The 18,000-nt window shown below is 39.7% G+C and overlaps 1 protein-coding gene across 4 annotated transcripts in view; it reads right to left on the reverse strand.

Annotated features, from left to right (window-relative positions):
* Nucleotides 1–2,471, reverse strand: part of Arhgef6 (Rac/Cdc42 guanine nucleotide exchange factor 6) — a 121,620-nt gene extending 119,149 nt beyond the window's left edge. Inside the window, exons 1-2 of one of the 4 annotated variants that reach the window (XM_060375788.1) lie at nt 1,865–2,471; nt 568–651 (exon numbers count right to left, since the gene is read on the reverse strand). In XM_060375788.1, coding sequence (XP_060231771.1) covers nt 568–651; nt 1,865–2,029 — 249 coding nt within the window. In that variant the 5' untranslated portion in view covers nt 2,030–2,471. The remainder of the gene's footprint in view (nt 1–567; nt 652–1,864) is intronic. The other 3 variants (XM_021658313.2, XM_060375787.1, XM_060375786.1) reach the window with 3 other exon arrangements.
* Between the last annotated feature and the right edge of the window lie 15,529 nt (nt 2,472–18,000).

The raw sequence follows: 18,000 nt of genomic DNA on the forward strand, positions 1-18,000 counted from the left end.
TTTTAAAGTTTACTTTTACTGCTGTTTGCAGAGACCCTCTGCTGTTGCGAGGGCTTTTGTTTCCCATTAATAAGGAAGTACAATCACAAAGAGCCCGGTCACCTGGAGAAGCTGCATTTGAAAGTCATCAATTTTGTATTTTGTTGTTTTGTAATTTTTATTTTTTTCTTTTTCTTTCTTTTTTTCTTTCTTTTGGGGACAGTTCTGGTTTTCCTTCTTTCTTTTTTATTTTTGAGATAGAATTTCAGGTAACCCAGACTGGGCCAAAACTTAAATATGTAGCCAAGGATGACATTAAAATTCTGATCTTCCAGGTGTGCCACCATGTCCAGCTAATAATTTTTTTTTCTTTTTCTTTTCTTTTTCTTTCTTTTTTTAGAATTGGGTTCTGAAAAAAGGTAGGAATGCATCATTGGGAGGGGTCTCAGCTCTGGTTTCTCTAAATAGCTACCTCTGTTTACTTCTGTGGCTACTAACAGTGAAAATCAATCATGTACTTTTGCAGACAGATTTTATTAGCAGAGCGGAAAATAATGGTAAAATGAAAGACAAGGCAGGTAAGCTTACTTCCACTTGAAGGGTTGCACATCCTTTCAGAAAGTCATTGATGTTGTCGATGCAGTTGGCTTCAGTTTGGGGCTCCAGACAATACTAGAGAAAGAGCCAAATGTCACTTGGAGATTGCTAAGCCATGACAAACAAACCAGCATCATCATTTGTTGAGAACGACATGTGTTCGGCTTTGGGAGGCACAGGGCAGCCCCGCTCTCTATCCAGGAAGAGGACTAACCACTGAAGGAAGTGATGCAAGTGCTCAAACTGTTGTTTTTTGTTTCAAATGTACCCAAGCCGTTTCTACTTTTAAAAGGTTTTCTTGTGCCTTCAACTCAGTTGTGGGGATAGCAAATCAGAGACTAAGAACCCCCCCCCCAAGACACACACACACACATATATTTCCTGCTTTCACCCAAGAAGGCCACTCTGATTTTCTACCTCTACTCCCCATGATCTTTTGTTGATATTAGATTTCACTGTGGCTGAGTGCTACATTTTATCATGCCTCACTGTATCTTATCACCAGTTTAATCACTGTTTCTCGAGTTGAAAAAAATTATAAGTACATCTACCTCTTCCCATAAAAATAGAACTAATTCCAAAAGGCAAAAAGAGTTTTATTGTCACATGCTACAATGAAATGACTTTGGGAAAAGAATCAGAAGAACTCTACTTTTAATGACACAAAAGTGCCTACTTTAGAAGCCAGCCACTGTCATAACAGGGCTTCTAACCTCAAAAATCTTGGATATTTTTTTAGCAAGGTTTAGTTTCACTTTGAATGCACATTGCATTCAATTCATATTTTGGTTTCTCTTTGGTTTTTTTTTTTTTGTGTGTGTGGGGGGTGGTTATGTAAAATTGACTTTTGTGAATAGACTTTTCTTCAATGAATTTTTTTGAAAGGAAATCTGCATCAATTTTTAGGCAAACTATTGAATACAGGAAAGATCTACTACAAATTATTACATTATTTCAAGACTTGTGTACCCAAAGTTCAAAACATGTCCAAAGTGCACAGGAAAGTTTAATCATCTCTACAATACAGCAAGGTTGTCTTCCCATCCCTGATTGCCAGTCATGTGGCAGGTTTTTAGTAGGGTAACATTTGGGGACCAATTACTGAAGGATAACATTTCATTTTCTGACTTTTTCAAAGACAAGGACAGAAAGAAGGAATGCCTAGCTTTTAGAAAGACATTAGAGTAGGGGATTCCCATGAGAAGGCAAGAGAAAAAAATCTCAAGAATGATATTATTGCTGCTCTGTGGTGGAAAGTAATCCCAAAGACACTGCAAAACAACCTTACCTTCTCCACCGAGCCAGGCACAAGTCTGTTGATGAGTTCACACAACACTACCCCATTTTTCAGTGAGGACTTCAAGAACTCCTCTGGATCACAGATAGTCTTTTTAGGAGACTCTAAAACTCCCAAAGATATAAGCCATGTAACGACGTGCTCTTCTGGATTCATGGCTGAGGCTCGTACACTCTGAACAGCTCTCGGGGCAGCCGTGAGGACTAAGCCACATCCGTGATTGCATCTGCTGCTGTCTTCCTTTTTATGAGCTCTCTTCTGGTGCTTGCAGGGCAAAGGTTGAAGGCAACTTTTCTTTGACAACAGTGGAACGTGGGATTTCTAAACCACAGAGATCATACTCAAAGATATGGAAATGGATGAAAGTTCTGGGACAAACTCCTGGGATAACATCGCTGTCTTTTTTTTCCAAAACCTGCAAAACAAATTCTTTAGTTTTTTTTTTTTTTTTTTCTTTGAACGCGTACAACAGTGCAAGAAGCTGTAAGGAAAGGAAGTGAGGAGGATGCTGGGGAGGCAGAAAAATAAGAAAGTGCTCGTGGAAACTGGAGTGAGCCTGCACTTTAGAGAACCGTGAAACAAGACATGCATGGGGCAGACTGGGAAAACACTATCACTACTGTCTAGTCACAGTGAAAAATCTGGCTTCTGTCAGGAGGAAGATGCCAACTGGCTCTTAGGTCAGACAGATCTGAGCCTCATCAGGAGCTGTGCTGGTAAAACAGTGCTCAAAAACTTCAGTGGGTTGAGAAAATTCCTCCCAGAAATGGCCAGATGTTCTCAGACAATCTCAGAGATGGTGTGTGTGTGTGTTGTGATCATTCCTTCCTTACAGAACACGTGGAGTCGCATGGTGACAACTTGCCAAGCAAATGAGGACTTTCCCTGCTGTCAGCCATCACTGCATATTAGCAGAAGCTGGAAGAATGGCATTTTACTTTGTAGCCAAAAAGCTATGTTTAGGGAAATAGGCTAAGGATAACATCTGACATCCTGTTTACTTGCATTCTTTAGCAATTCTTTTTCTGGACCTGGTTCCACTCCACAGTCCAGCTGCAGTACCCTTAGCAAAGACTCAGACACAGTCACAGAAAATGAGGGAAATATTCTTGGAGACAGAGCACTTGAGAACAAAAGAGCACTTGTACTCTCTCTGTCTACAATACAGACTGAAAAATTCATTTTCCTCCATCAACAAACACTCTGCATTTAAAACAGTGATCTGAAAGCCAGTCCCACTCATGAATTCAGAAGAACTATTAAATGTTGCCTTATCATAAATTTCTGTGTAGTATGACCACATTCTCTCAAGCATTTCAGCACCAGGTAAAATATGTATAGAGAAAGTTATGATAAGGCAAAGTTTAATTGCATAGCTCTATGATTGCAAATGCAGGCCCTCACTACCTCTCCTCACACATGCGAGGCATCCAGTTAATTATATATGATATCTGCTAAGTCTCACAATCCTTTAATTGCCCTCCCCTCGTGCTTTTTTGATGGTGATAGTGATAGGGACAGTTTCATGTAGCTCGCTGACTTTGATTCCATATGTAGCTGAGGCTGGATTTGTAGTGCTTGGGCCTCTACCGCTCAAGTGCTAGGATTAATAGCATGCAGCATCAAACTGAGTTTATGGGGTGCTTGGGCTTGCCTCTAGGACTCTGTGAATGTTAGACAAGCATTCTACTAACACTTTTGAGATTGATAGAAAAAGTTCATGTAGATCAGAGGTTCCCAACCTTCCTAATGCTACAATCATTTAATCCTTGGGAACCTCTGATCTACATGAACTTTTTCTATCAATCTCAAAAGTGTGCATTTGCATCCCTAATCCAGAATCTATCTCCAATAACCATCACAAATGAAAAAAAATAATCTTCTCTGACAGAATCTCACTGGCTATACAAACCACTTTTAAGGGCAGACCCAATTCCCAGAAGTAGATAGGCAAAAGAAAATAAACTCAATGGCAACTTTGGAGAGTCTGTCTCATAATTCTTTGTCAAGGTTTTTTTTTTTTTTTTTTTTTTTTTTTTTTTTTTTTCCCTATGCCTACCTGCCTCAGTATTTTGCTTTCTGTGGTTTCTGAACACCAACATTTTGAGATTCAGTAATGTAGTTGGGTTTATCTATAGTTCTATAATGAAGAATTTTACCTCTGTGGTTTTGGCTTGTTATACTTATAAGTAAAATAAATATTATCAATCAAAATTGTAATTAGATTTGACCCATGGCCAAATATATGTAATAGAAGTAAGCAGAATCCATTTGTTGATAAATTTACTTCCTCAATATGACCTATTTAAACAGAGTTTTGTATGTCATTTGGATAGCATCATAATTGCTCAGGCAAATTTTACCCCATAAGCAAACAAAAGCTGGTAGACTTATTGAGGTACTAATATTTTATGATGTCTAGCAAAGCGTGAGTCATTTCAGGAATATAGTGTAACCCAAAATAGGTTCATGTCCAGTGTCACCTGGTTTGAAAGGTGCCATGTTTTGCTTTTGTTTTGTTTTGTTGAGACAAGGTTTTAATTGCATGGCTCTGATTAGCCCGGGACTCAATAATGTAGACCAGGTCAGCTTTAGACTCATGGTGAGTGCTCCTACTCCAGTCTCTTTAGTGTAAGATAGATGGGCCTCATCACTTCCTACCTCACGTCAAGGCAAAAGAAATGGTTTGTTAACATTGAGAGTTGAAAGTTCGATTTGTTACAGAATAATGTCAGGGCACCCAAGCTTCTACATGAAGTGACTAACCATGGAACCCAGGCAGGCTTGGGAGGCAGGTAAAGACAAGAGAGGAGCTGATGAGCTGGGAAATAAAATGAGAGCAAGATACTAGAGGTCATAAGAACTGAACAGGCCTCCCAGAAGGACTACTGGATCTACCTGCTTAAAGGTTTGCCTCCCTCCTCCTAACCTAATGAATACTCCAGAAGACCCCCATTAGCTTGTTTCATTCTGTTTCATTTTTATGCTTCTAGTGGCATCCTGCTTTAAAAACAAATCTATGAAGGAGCTGGGCATGGTGGTGCAAGCTTGTCATTCCAGCACTTGGGAGGTAAGGGCTGGAAGATCAGGAATTCAGGGACATTTTTGCCTGCATAGTAAGTTTTTTTTTTTTCATAGTAAGTTTGAGACCACCATGGGTTATGTGAAACCTCTACTTTAAAAAAAAAAAAAAAAGATAAAACCCTTCAAAGGCTTTCCATTGCCTAAAGCAGTGATTGACAAATAAGAATGTGCACAATGATAACCACCTGGTTTCAACAGAGAAAAATAATGAGGGTAGAATTTGAGCTGAAATAGGTAGCATTTTGTTCGAAACAAAAGACCTAAAAGAAATGAGGCATATGTGAACATATGCTAAAGCTGGCTGATGAGTAAACTGGGACCTGTTATACTATTTCCTTTACTTTTATGCAATTGAAATATACACAAGTGATTTGTTATTTTAACCACAAATCTGTTGGGGCACTTGTTAAAACAAAGATCTGGTGGAACTCTGCCACCAAACAAAGATCTGGTGGACCTCGGAAGACCTGCAGTGGAGTCCTCCACCTGACTTGGATGTAGACAGACCAAGGTCACACTTGAAGAAAGCTTGAACCTCTGCTCCAGTCCAGGTACTGGCAAGATCTTGCTGGTTTCAAAATCCCCAGGAACAATTCAACACCTTGGCCACTCAGTTCCCCAGTTCTAATACTGCCTCTGACTGTGACGCATGTACTTACTACCTCTCAGATGGCCTTCATGCCTATTCTCTTTGAAAATGGACCTGGGATTTTCAAATGCTTTTTGCTTGGCCAGCTGCCACAGTATTAAGTTCTATCACTGAGGGATGAGGGAGAAATAGTGCTGATTACTTCCTGTTTGCTCAATCCACAGGCTCTTGCTCAGCCCCCCCGACCCCTGGCTTTGCCCACACTCACCTTCTGTGGCTCTGGTTTCTCTGTTTTATGGTGGGAAGCAGTTTTACTTGACATTACCCTTCAGTGGTACTGTCGCAAAGTGTCTCTGGAAGACACCTTCAGTGGGAACAAGCACCCCTGAAAAGCATATTTTGGGGAGGTTGTAGACAGCTGATGTCCACCAAGCTCTGCTGACTTGGTTTAGTGCAAGTTCTCTAACAAGGCTTGGGGCTCAGGTATGGGTTGAGAGGCAGTTGTCACAGTCCACAGGGTATTGGATGTGGCACATTATGTTTATCATAGCTACTATTCTATATTAATCTGCTAGTCCTACAGTCTTTTAGAGTTTCCTTTACTTCTTTTGTACACTATATAAATTTTACTTCTAGCCAGACACTCAACACCCCAATTCTCTAATCTTCTGTTACTGTTTGCTTCAAAAATTTGTGGCCCAGGTTGGTCTTAGACTTGAAAAGCAAACCTTTAAGTTCAATCAGGGATGGAGAAACCTTACAGTAATTTGAAAAGGAAAAAGTTTAACATAAGAATTAGCAGTCAAAACCAGGCATGGTGGCACATATTTTTAATCTCAGCACTGCGGAGGCAGAGGCAGAAGACAGATCTCTGGAGTTTGAGGCAAGCCTGGTCTACCTAGTGAATTTCAGGGCAACCAGAGAGACATAGTGAGCTCTTGTCTCAAGAAAAGAAAGGGAGAGGGAACCAAGGAAAAGAAAAGAAAAGAACTAGCAGCCAGAGGGGCTGAGCAGATGGCTCATGGGTAATGTTCTTGCTGTGAAAACATGAGGACCTGAGCTCTCAGTGCTGGGATTATAGGGCTAGCCACCATACCCCCCCCTTACTATTTTTTTCCTTTTGGAGACAAAAATGTCCTGTAGTCAGGCTGGACTCGCACTCTCCCTCCCGAGTCCTGGGCTTGCAGGAGGTATGCACCACACCTGGCTGCTAATTCATTTCATCTGTGGTAGGTATGCATACGTGTGCACATACAGGGGAAGGTGCACATTCCTGCGCGTATACTCATAGACTTGTGGAGGCCAGATAGTGACTTCAGATAGCCGTCTCTATGAACTCCAAATTATTTTTGGAGAGAAAAGCTCTCACTGAACTTGGAACCTCTTGTTTTGATTAAACCAGCTGGCCAGTGAGACACAGAATCTGCATGTCTCCAATTCTCAGGAGCTAGGGTTACAGGCTGCCCTAGTTTGCTTCTGGATTGCTGTGATAGAGTCATGACCAAAAGCAGGAGGGGAGGAAATGATTATTACATATTATGGCTTCGATTCCATCATGAAAAGAAGCCTGAGCAGAAACTCAAGACAAAGACTGTAGAGGAACACTGCTTACCAGCCTGCTTCCAATGCATTGCTCGATTTGCTTTCTTATACAAGTGTAAAACCACCTTCCCCGAAGTGGGTTGAGCTCACCCACATTCAATCATTGATGCAGAGAGTGTCCCCACAACACAGGCTCACAGACCAATGTGATGGCCACAATTACTCAGTGGAGGTTCCCTCTTTCCAGGTAAGTGTAGTATATGTCAAGTTGAATGAATGAATGAATGAATAAATAAATAAATAAATAAATAAATAAATAAACAAATAAATAAATGACCAGCAAGAAGCCACACATCAGCACACCTAGCTCTTATGTTCTGGGGATCTGAACTCAGGTCATCACTCTTACACAGTACGCACTTTACCTACTGAGCCATCGTCTCAGCTTCTCTGACTGGTAATTCTGTATGTTGAACTTATACTTTCAAATTATTATAAAGCATCTGAAACCTCATTGAGTCTAAACAGATTCACTTTATTATCTTCGAAGAACACCTACTCTATACTTTAGCAAACCAATTGCAAGGTTATACCTTGTAACTCATCATCACACAAAGTACTCTGCTTCCTGAATGATGAGTTGAACTATAATTTTTCCATTTCTCCCACTATAATTTCCTGATCTTGTAGAGACCTCCAAATAATTTCCCACCATGATTGCATAAATTTGCATCCCAACAAAGACATTATGATTTTCTGTTGACCACTTGATAGTTTAAATTTCTAAATTTTTACTTCTACCATACACATGAATGAGAGGGAAGAAACTTTTCAAATCATGTATCAATGACAAAGGACTTGTATGTAGACTTGTAAAGAACCCACAACTCAATAATGTGACAACTAAGAGCAAATAGAAATTTCTCCAAAGACAACATGCACAGAATTAAAAATAAAAACTACAACAGAATTATACTTCACAAAAATTAGGATGGCTGTAATCCAAAGGGCAGACAAGTTGGGCATTATGGCATATAGCTGAAAACATGGAAGGAGAAACAGGAGAATCAGGAGTTAAAGGTCAGCCTCAGCTACATATCGAGTTCAAAGCCAGCTATTACAATACAGTCTGAATAAATACAGAAGAATGAATGAAACATTGATAAGTATTATATCCTGGATAAACTTTTGAAATATATCACTATATGAAAGAAACTGGCCACAAGCTCATGTATTGTGATTTATCTCACATGAAATACTGAGAATAAGTAAGTCCAAAAAGACAAATGAAAGTACTCTGCATGTTACTAGAACAGAAAGGCAATTATCACTACCACCAGCTACAAACCCGTAAACTACAACAACAATGTGTCTGTAAGACATACTGGTACAATTGTGGTACACATACTATGGGAATAACCAACCACTTTTTGAAATTGGAATTAAGGCACACTCCATAAGAAGGAATCCATACCTGACACTTCTAAAGTTGCCACGAACCTGAGACTAGATACGCTATGAACCTAGAAGAAACCTAATGCTATTATTCTGCTAATGGAATAAAGCAAGAAAATGACTCCTAATGACATACTGTAATACCCATAGATCAGAGTCTCACTTAACCCACATCAGAGAAGTTTCATCTTGCCATAGATGGGAATTAACACAAAGACCCACACCTGTACAATATGCAGAGAGTGAGGGACACTCAGTCCTAAATGGGATGTCTTTATCACAACCCTCACCTCAAGACTCAAAGATCCATGCAGAAGAGGAGCCAGAAAGACTGTAGTGGATAACTCCAAGAAAAGAACATGCTGAAGACAAAATAGGATTCACATAAATAGTGACCGCATGCACAAGACCTGCACAAGTTCAAACCAGACAAAATTCTAATGCAGAGAAAGGGAAGTAGACACAAAGTTCCCCCCCCAAAAAAACTAAGAAGCTATTTGCAATGATACCTGCTGAGAAAAGGAAAATCTTTTTTTTTTTTTCCCAATGTAATGTCCCTAGGTATATCAACCACACTCCAGGGAAGGCCCCAGGTCTAGGAGAAGTTAGCCAACACAAAACAGACTCTTTTGTTTGTTTGTTTCTTGTTTTATATCTGTGTATATATATATATATATATATATATATATATATATATTATTCATATATATTTATATGTTTTTTGATATATATATATATATATATAACTTTTAGTTTCCTTTTTGACATTTTTTGTCTTAACGGTCTATTTGTTTTCATTTTCAATTTTGTGGGTATGTTTTTGAAAAGGGAGAGAGAGAATAAATCTGGGTTAGTTGGGAAGTGGGGAGGCTCTAGGATGGGGAAATGCAATCAAAATATACTGTTTGAAACAATTTTTTATTAAATTTTTATTTTTTATATTATTTACAGTTTATTCACTTTGTATCCCAGCTGTATACCCCTCCCTCATGCCCTGCTAATTTCACCCTCCCTCCCTCTTCTCTTCCCATGCCCCTCTCCAAGTCCACTGATAGGGGAGGTCCTCCTCCCCTTCCATCTGACCCTAGCTTATCAGGTCTCATCAGGACTGGCTGCATTGACCTCCTCTGTGGCCTGGTAAGGCTGCTCCGCCCTCAAAGGGAGGTGATCAGAGAGCTTGCCATTGAGTTCATATCAGAGATAGTCCCTGTTCCCATTAAACTAGGGAACCCACTTGTATACTGAGCTGCCATGGGCTATGTCTGAGCAGGGGTTCTAGGTTAGATCTATAGTCCTTGGTTGGAGTATCAGCCTCAGAAAAGACCCCTGTGCCCAGATTTTTTGGTTCTGTTGCTCTCCTTGTGGAGCTGTTGTCCTCTCCAGGTCTTTCTATCTCACCCCTCTTTCATAAGATTCCCTGTACTCTGGCCAAAGTTTGGTTATGAGTCTTAGGATCTGCTTTGATACACTGCTAGGTAGAGTCTTTCAGAGGCCCTCTGTGGTAGGCTCCTGTCCTGTTTCCTGTTTTCTCCTTCTTCCAATGTCCATCCTATGAAACAGAAATTCTAAAGACCATCCAGTATGGTGACTCACACCTGTAACCCGTGCACCTAGGAGGTTGAACTATGGTCGTCACCTGAATTCAGTCCCAGCCTGGACTAAATAAGATAGTAGGATGGAGACCAACCAGGGCCATATAAGGAAACAATAACTAAAAACAAAACAGAACATAACCAGGTGACACATGTAAACTCCCTCCGCCCCGACCCCTGGAAAAATATGGATTTCCACAACTTTGAGGTTAGCCTGGTTTACAAACTGATTTTCAGGATAGCCTGGACTAAAAAAATGACCATTTATCTCTAAAGGGGAGTATTACCATAGAATTATAATTTACAAAATAATCCTAGGCCTCATCTAAATAAAAGTGCTTCCTGCATAAAATCTCATTTCAGAAAATTAAAGTCACAACCAGGAAGAAAATATCAGACTCACATATCTAATGTTGTCTTACTACCCAAAAAGAATTTGCAAATTATCACTACTCCTTCAACAGTGGGGGGAAATTAATTCACCTGTTTATATTGGCTCATGTTTATTATCTCAGCACTGAGGAGACCAAGGCAGGAAGATTGCCATGAATTCAAGGCTAACCTGAGTTGCATCATAAGTCCAGGCTAGTTTGAGCTACACTAATGAGACTTGTCTCAAAACCCCTCCCCATTCCCATCCAACATAAAATGGCCAACATACCTGAAGAGACATTTCATGAAATGGATTATTTGGATGTAAAATAAACAAATGAGAAGATGCCTAGCTTAATTAATCATTTGGGGAAATGACAAATGTTTACCTGATACATAATACACAAATAAAATAAGAGCTAAAATAAAGGAATGGTGATGACACAAAATGCCGGTGAGAATGCATAAAAGTTGGACTTGAATATCACTGCCGGTCACCAAAGTGCTAGAGCTGTGTTAAAAACAGTCTGCAGTTTCTTGGGGGAAAAAAACGAAAGCAAAATAAAAAACCCAAAAACCTAAACAATCAGTTACTATGTAATTACATTTCTAAGCATTTCCCTCAGAAATGAATATACAGGAACCTACACATGAATGTTCTTGCATCTTTATTTGTAACAGCTCCAAGGTAGAAAGAATTTAATTCAACATACTCTTCTTGAGACAGGAGTTTGCTGTGTAGCCCAAGCTGACCTAGAACTCACTCTGCAACTCAAGCTGGGTATAGACTCCTGCCCCTGCTTCCGGAGTGCTGTAATTACAAGCATAAGCTACCATACCTATCTGATTCAAATGTTCTTCTCTATAGGCAAATGCTTAAAACTTCTCTATAGCCTTAGTGTAGAATTCCACTTAATGATAAAAATAAACTAATGTTTGATATATACAACAACTTGGATGGAACACAAAGTATTGTGTTGAACAAAAGTCAGTTTCAGAGTGTTGCATACTATAAAGCTTTGTTTATTAATACTCTTTTTATTTTGAGACAGGATCTCATGTATCCCAGGCTGGCCTTGTACTCATATGTGTAGCCCAGGCTGGCCTTGAGTTCCCGATCTTCATGCCTCTAACTCCCAAGTGCGGCAAAATAGGTGTGTGTAATCATTGAGTTTATTAATATTCTTGAAATAATAGATGCTCAGAAATTTCTTGGTGTGAGAGGTATAGCGTCTATAAAGATATTGGGTACTAGAGAGGTATAAGATCTATAAAAAATAGTGGGCTTGACAGTTAAGAGTGCTTGTTCCTCTTGCAGAGGATTTGATTTCAGTTGTCAGCGTCCATGTTAGGGGGTCAAGTGGCTAAACTCCAGCTCTCAGGGATTTGACACCACTAGCCTCTATAGGAACCTGCACACATCTCTCTCACACACAGAGACACACAGACACATACACATTTAAAATAATTTTAAAAAGTACTACTGCCTTCAAGGCTCAAGAAACACCATGTTAGATGGAGCAGAAAGAATATAAAAACTGGAGGAAGGGGTAGGATGTTATGGGACACTGTATTCTAGGCATAACATAGTTGTTGCACTTTTTAAAAAATATTTTTTGTACAATAAATTCATTTGATATCTCAACTGAAGGCCCTCCCTCAACTCCTCTCAGTCTCACCCTCCCTCCCTCTTCCCCCCTATCCTCTTCACCTAGTCCACTGAAAGGGGCAGTTTTCTTCCTCTGCCGTCTGCTCATAGCTTATCAGGTCTCATCAGGACTGCCTGGATCCTCTTCCTCTGTGGTCTGGCAAGGCTGCACCCCCTTGGGGGAGGTGATCAGAGAGCCAGCCACTGAGTCCATGTCAGAGACAGCCCCTCCCCCCTTATTAGGGAACCCACATGAAGACTGAACTTACTATGGGCTACATCTGAGCAGGGGGTCTAGGTCTTCTGCATGCATGGTTGTTCGTTGGTTGCACTCTTGAACTCATAGCACCTAGGATTATATGGACTAGACTCTGCCCATCATAGAAGCAATAGGGACTCATGAGGTCCCACGCCTGCCTTAGGATCTATAGACACTTTATGGTTGCTAGGGGAGAGGGAGACATTGTCTTCAGTAATATGGCCACTTAAGGTGTTCATGTTCCAGCAATGATCCTGTAAGCAACAGTAATAAAATTTACTAGGTGACACACACAAACAGACGTGGAAGTAGAAGGGAGGACTAGTTGGGAGGAGGATTAGCAGGAGTGGGAACAGGACAAGAGAAGGTGCTGAGAGAGTGAATATGATGAAAATATAATAACATGCTTATGTTGGTTACTTTTTGTCAACTAGACACAAGTAAGAGTCACTTGGAGGAGGGAACCTCAGCTGAGGAAATGCTTCCATCAAATTGGCCTGTAGTCATGCCTGTGCAGCATTTTCTTGATTGTTGAGTGACATGACAGGGCCCATCACCCTGTGGGTAGAGCTACTATTGGGAAGGTGGGCCTGAGAGGTATTAAAAATGTAACTCTGAACATAAGCTTGGAAGTAAGCCATTAAACAGCACTCCTCCATTGCCTATGCTTCAGTTCCAAATGTTACCAATATTACTGCCTGAACCTAAGCTGAAACAAGGACACCACCAGTAAACATGCTAATGTGAACAGGAGAAAGCCTACAAGATCTCATCCCTAAACAAAGAACTACAGGCAGCTAAGGAATGATGAAATAGTCTTCTCCAGGGAAGAGTATACCAATTAGTTATCCAGCACCAAATGGTCAGTCCTGAAAATATGCATAGAAGTAACATACAAAATGAGGGGTTTGTATTTATGTATTTAGGAACATGTATGTGTATACATATCTATATGTAATGAAAAAAGAGGTCATGAATTTGAAAGAAATCAATGAGTGGTGTATGGAAGGGTTTAGAGGGGGAAATGATGTAACTACATTATAATCTAAATAAAATAAGTAATTCTAAATGGGTATTTATTGAAATGGCTTACACAATCTGATCTGTGGAGTCCAACAGTGACTGTTTCACAGTAGAGTCAAAAAAACCCAGTAGTGTCTCAGTCCATGAGACTGGATGTCTCTACAGTGCCACTATGACACTGAAGGCCCAGAGGATTCATGAAAAGGTGTTGATCTTCATTCCACACTGGGAAGCCTGAAGTAGCTGGTTCCAAAAACCAGCAAAGGATCAACAGGGTCTTCAGACCACATTGGTAGCCCAAAGATGCTGGTTCTGTATCAATTAAAGAATTGGAAGAGGCAGCAATAGGACGGATGAACTCATCAGCAATAGTGAACACCAGCAAGCATAAAAGGCAAACACTTTCTTTCTTCCATGTCATTTCACAGGGGCTGCACCCAGAAGGTCCTGCCGACATTCATCATGTATCTTCCCACATCAATTAAAGCACTCAAAATAATATCCCACAGACATGCCCACAAGACACCCCAATATAGACAGTTTCACAAAGATTCTCTTCCCAGGAGATTCTCTGTTGTGTCGAGTTGACTGTTAAAGTTAATGATCACAAAGGGTAACTTGGAAGAAATCATTATACCTATCTGTAATCAAACCATTCCTCTTGCCATTATGGTTAAGCAGGGTCTTGTGGATCAAATATAGTTCTGTAAATACTTTGCTTACAATCTCGCCTCAATCTGTGCACTCATATCAAAAATTGGTTTCAACTTTCTACTTTGTAGATTTTGCCAGAACCAATAAAGCAACTGTTGTGGGTGATTAATATTTATTATTGATTTATCTTTTACTAAAGCAGCAGTTATTCCTAAGCCATCTGTATAACCAAATCACCACACAGAGACTAGAATTTATTTAATTAACCTAGAGCACAATGTTGGGCATAGTTACTCCATCTTAAACCTCCAAGCCCTCATAGTTTCTACCATTCATATTTCCTACATTATACTTTAGTCATATCCTAAGTCCAGTTCATCCCTCCTCATGGTTCCAAGTCCTGTCCTGCCAATCTCCGCTCTCCTCCCCTGCCCCTGGCTTCCTTGTCTTCCCCTCTGGACCAGGATGTCCCACCCTATTCTCTCCATTGCACAGCACTGGCTGGATGTTTAGTTGACAATATAGAGAACAAATGACAGGTGATGGTTAGAATAAGCATTATAATACAATGTCCAGATTGAAACCAGATAGTGGGATAGAGAAATCAGCATTTCAATGAAAAAGGGTACAGTCCATAAGAATATTATACCAACAAGCAAGCAATACTGGGAAATGAAAGAAAACTAAAGGGCCTGAAAACTCAATGCAAATCAGTAAACTGCATATCTTTGTGGCCACCCCTCTGTTCCACACTATAGATGGTAGGTGAGGATGCAGCCTGCACACAAAGAGCTAACATAACATGTAATGAAAACATCATATACAGTGGTCTGGAAATTTAAACAGTGAATACAGAAAAGCTTTTTTGAAAACAATTTATTATGGGCAGGCATTGGAGGTGCACACCTCTAATCTCAGCATTTGGGAGTCAGAGGAAAGTGGATCTCTGTGAGTTTGAAGCCAGCCTGGTCTACACAGTGAGTTCCAGGTCAGCCAAGGTTATGTCACTGTCTCAAAAATTAAAATAAAAAGATTTATTTATGACAGAGAAAAAAAGAGAGAGACAGAGAGAGAGAGTTGCGCTTAAAGTCCATTAGCTGGAATTATAGGCAGCTGTGAGCTGTCAACCTGGATTCTTGGAATCAACTCAGGTCCTCTGGAAAATCATCAAGCATTCTTAACTTCTGAGTCATCTCTTTAGCCCTGAATAGAGAAAAGCTTTTTATCAAGGGTACATGTGGAGCTGACATGGCAACCCACGCCTGTAATCCCAGCAATCAAGAGGCTGAGGTAGGAGTAGTTTCACAAATATGAGGTCATCATCAGCTACATAGAGAGTCCCAGGTCATCTTGAGCTACAGCGTAAGACCTTGACTCAAAGAAAAAATGTATATGACTCAGTGTTCTCAAAAGAATCGGTAATGTACTGATTTCTATGTAACACACTGAAAATATGAAAATGGCCACCTAACTGCAATCTTCCTAGAAATGCAAGCCAAGAGAATCATTATACTATGAACCACATTTACTATTATCAACCACTGATCACTGGGAAAAATCCCAGGCATTTTCACCAGGACAGATATGTCTGTAGAAATCTACAGAGAAATATCATGATCCCATTTGATCGTTGGCACTACTGATATGTTTGGCATTGTTATAGGTCCACGAAGGAGGAGGCTTAAGCTAGGCAAATGTAGAAGCCATTCACTTAAAATTTCTTTCTTTTTTCACTATTTTTTTATTGGTCCCATTTGCAGTTAAGCATCACATACTATTTTGCATATATAACTGTTTGAATATAAAGTATAGGATACTACTTTTTTGGAGACAATGTTTTTCTATGTAGTCTTAGCTGGCTTAGAATTTTCTAATCCTTGCAGGGACCCTGCTATCTCAGTCTCAACTGCTGTGATTATGGGTATCTGCCATTTTAAGACCCAGCTGGTCTTAAAATCCTATTTTGTTTTTAAATTATCCATTTAAGAGTAGGACTGTAGCTCTTTGCGAGAGTGCTTAGCTAGCAGATATGAACCCCTGGGTTATTCAACCCCATAGATAGGGAGAGAGGTAGATAGATGTTAGATAGATATCAATCTATGTAGAGTTGATTTAAATTCTAACATAAATATCAAATCCAATCTTTAATTTTTAAAAAGAATTATACAAATTGTGTGCTTAACACAGAAAAATATCAAATATATAGTAAAGTTTAAAAGCCTATTGCAAAGCCAAGTGTGGTAACTCATTCCTACAATCATTTGGGAGGCAAATTCAGGAAGATTGTTGTGAATTTAAGGCAAGCCTAGACTACCTAATAAGTTCTAGGCCAGCAGGAATACTAAAATGACCTTGTCCGAAAAAACAAACAAACGAAGTGAACAGATTGCAGCCTGGAAGGCATGATGGCTCATACCTATGACCCAACACTTGGGAGACAGGGAAAAAGATTACTGCAAGTTTAGAACCGATTGCAGTGAGTCTCAAGAGAGCCAGGATTACATAGCAATACTGTGCCTCAAAACATGTTCCCGTAGTACAATTGAAATATAGCACATATGGCATGTTCTCCATTCAATAATATACATATATATGACATATACTTGTGAAAAATATATAGAATGTTACATGATCCCTTTTCAACAACATACATATACACATACATATATTAAAATATGAACATGACAAAAACATCTTTTATTACTGAATACTCATTACTTACCTTACTTTCAGAGTACAAAACTGAATAAATGCACCATGCATTTAACTCTTTTTTTTTCAATGACAAGCACTAGTCCTTTCTGAGATGCCATTCCAAAATAAAAGCAAATGTCATTAAATATACATCATCTCTTCTATAGGACACAGGGTGCTTTTGTAGGTATTTCTTTTGTTTTAATTTTAAATTTATCTAGTGTATGTATATATTACTGTGTGGAAGTGTATGCGAAGACACACCTGTAGAGGTTAGAGACCAACTTATAGGACTGAGTTCACTTCTTCTACCTGTGGGGTCCAGGGATTGAACTCAGGTCAATCAGGCTTGACAGCAAATGCCTATACCCAGTAAGCATTGCACAGCCAATGCATCTCACTTTTGAAATGGGGATTTATATAGCCTAGGCTGTCCCAGAACTCTGGATCCTCCTGCCTCCAGCAAGTTCTGTGATTACAGGAATGAGTCTCCAGAGCTGGCTAAATCATTGCTTTTATATCATCAGATAACTACGCTAATTCCTACACAGCTAAGACTCCTGACATATTCCTTCACATTCTTCCTTTACCTCCTTCCGCCACATTTATTCTTTTTGAGAAACAATGCCTCATTTCATAATAAGAGTACTGAAGATGCAGAATAGTGAGAGTTTATTATTTTACAACTTTGCAAGCCAGGCATCAGCTTAGAATGACAGGAAGGTATGGTCATTGAGTGCAGAGAACAGTTTATAAACCTTAAGTCTTGACTCTTTGTCCTTTTCTTACTGAATAATCAGGAGGGTAAAATCATACACATCATCCAGGTATTATCTTTCTCTGTGTTGCTTACATCTCTGTGTTTCTCAATAAAACCATGCATCATGGCTCATCTCTGTGTCCATGGATTCATTCCTATACTTTACAATGTGTTTATGTTCAAACTTTTCAGGCTCATGGTGCTGCAGTCAAGCTTGGCTGTTAGTAATTTTCTGCTCTAAACTTCTAGGCTGGGTAGGAATGTGGCTTACCATGTCTTGAGGGTGGGCTAGCTAGAATGGAAAACATCAGTAGAAGTCCAGTGCTTTTATTTAGCTGTACTTGGACCTTGCTGAGGATGTCATGTAAAGATACCATGGACGGGGTGGCCTGAGAAAGCAAAGCTTATTTTCTCACAGTTGAATATTAGATAGATGTCTTCCATGGAGATGTCAA

Source organism: Meriones unguiculatus, chromosome X (assembly GCF_030254825.1).
Source record: "Meriones unguiculatus strain TT.TT164.6M chromosome X, Bangor_MerUng_6.1, whole genome shotgun sequence".
Taxonomy (NCBI): Eukaryota; Metazoa; Chordata; class Mammalia; order Rodentia; family Muridae; genus Meriones; species Meriones unguiculatus.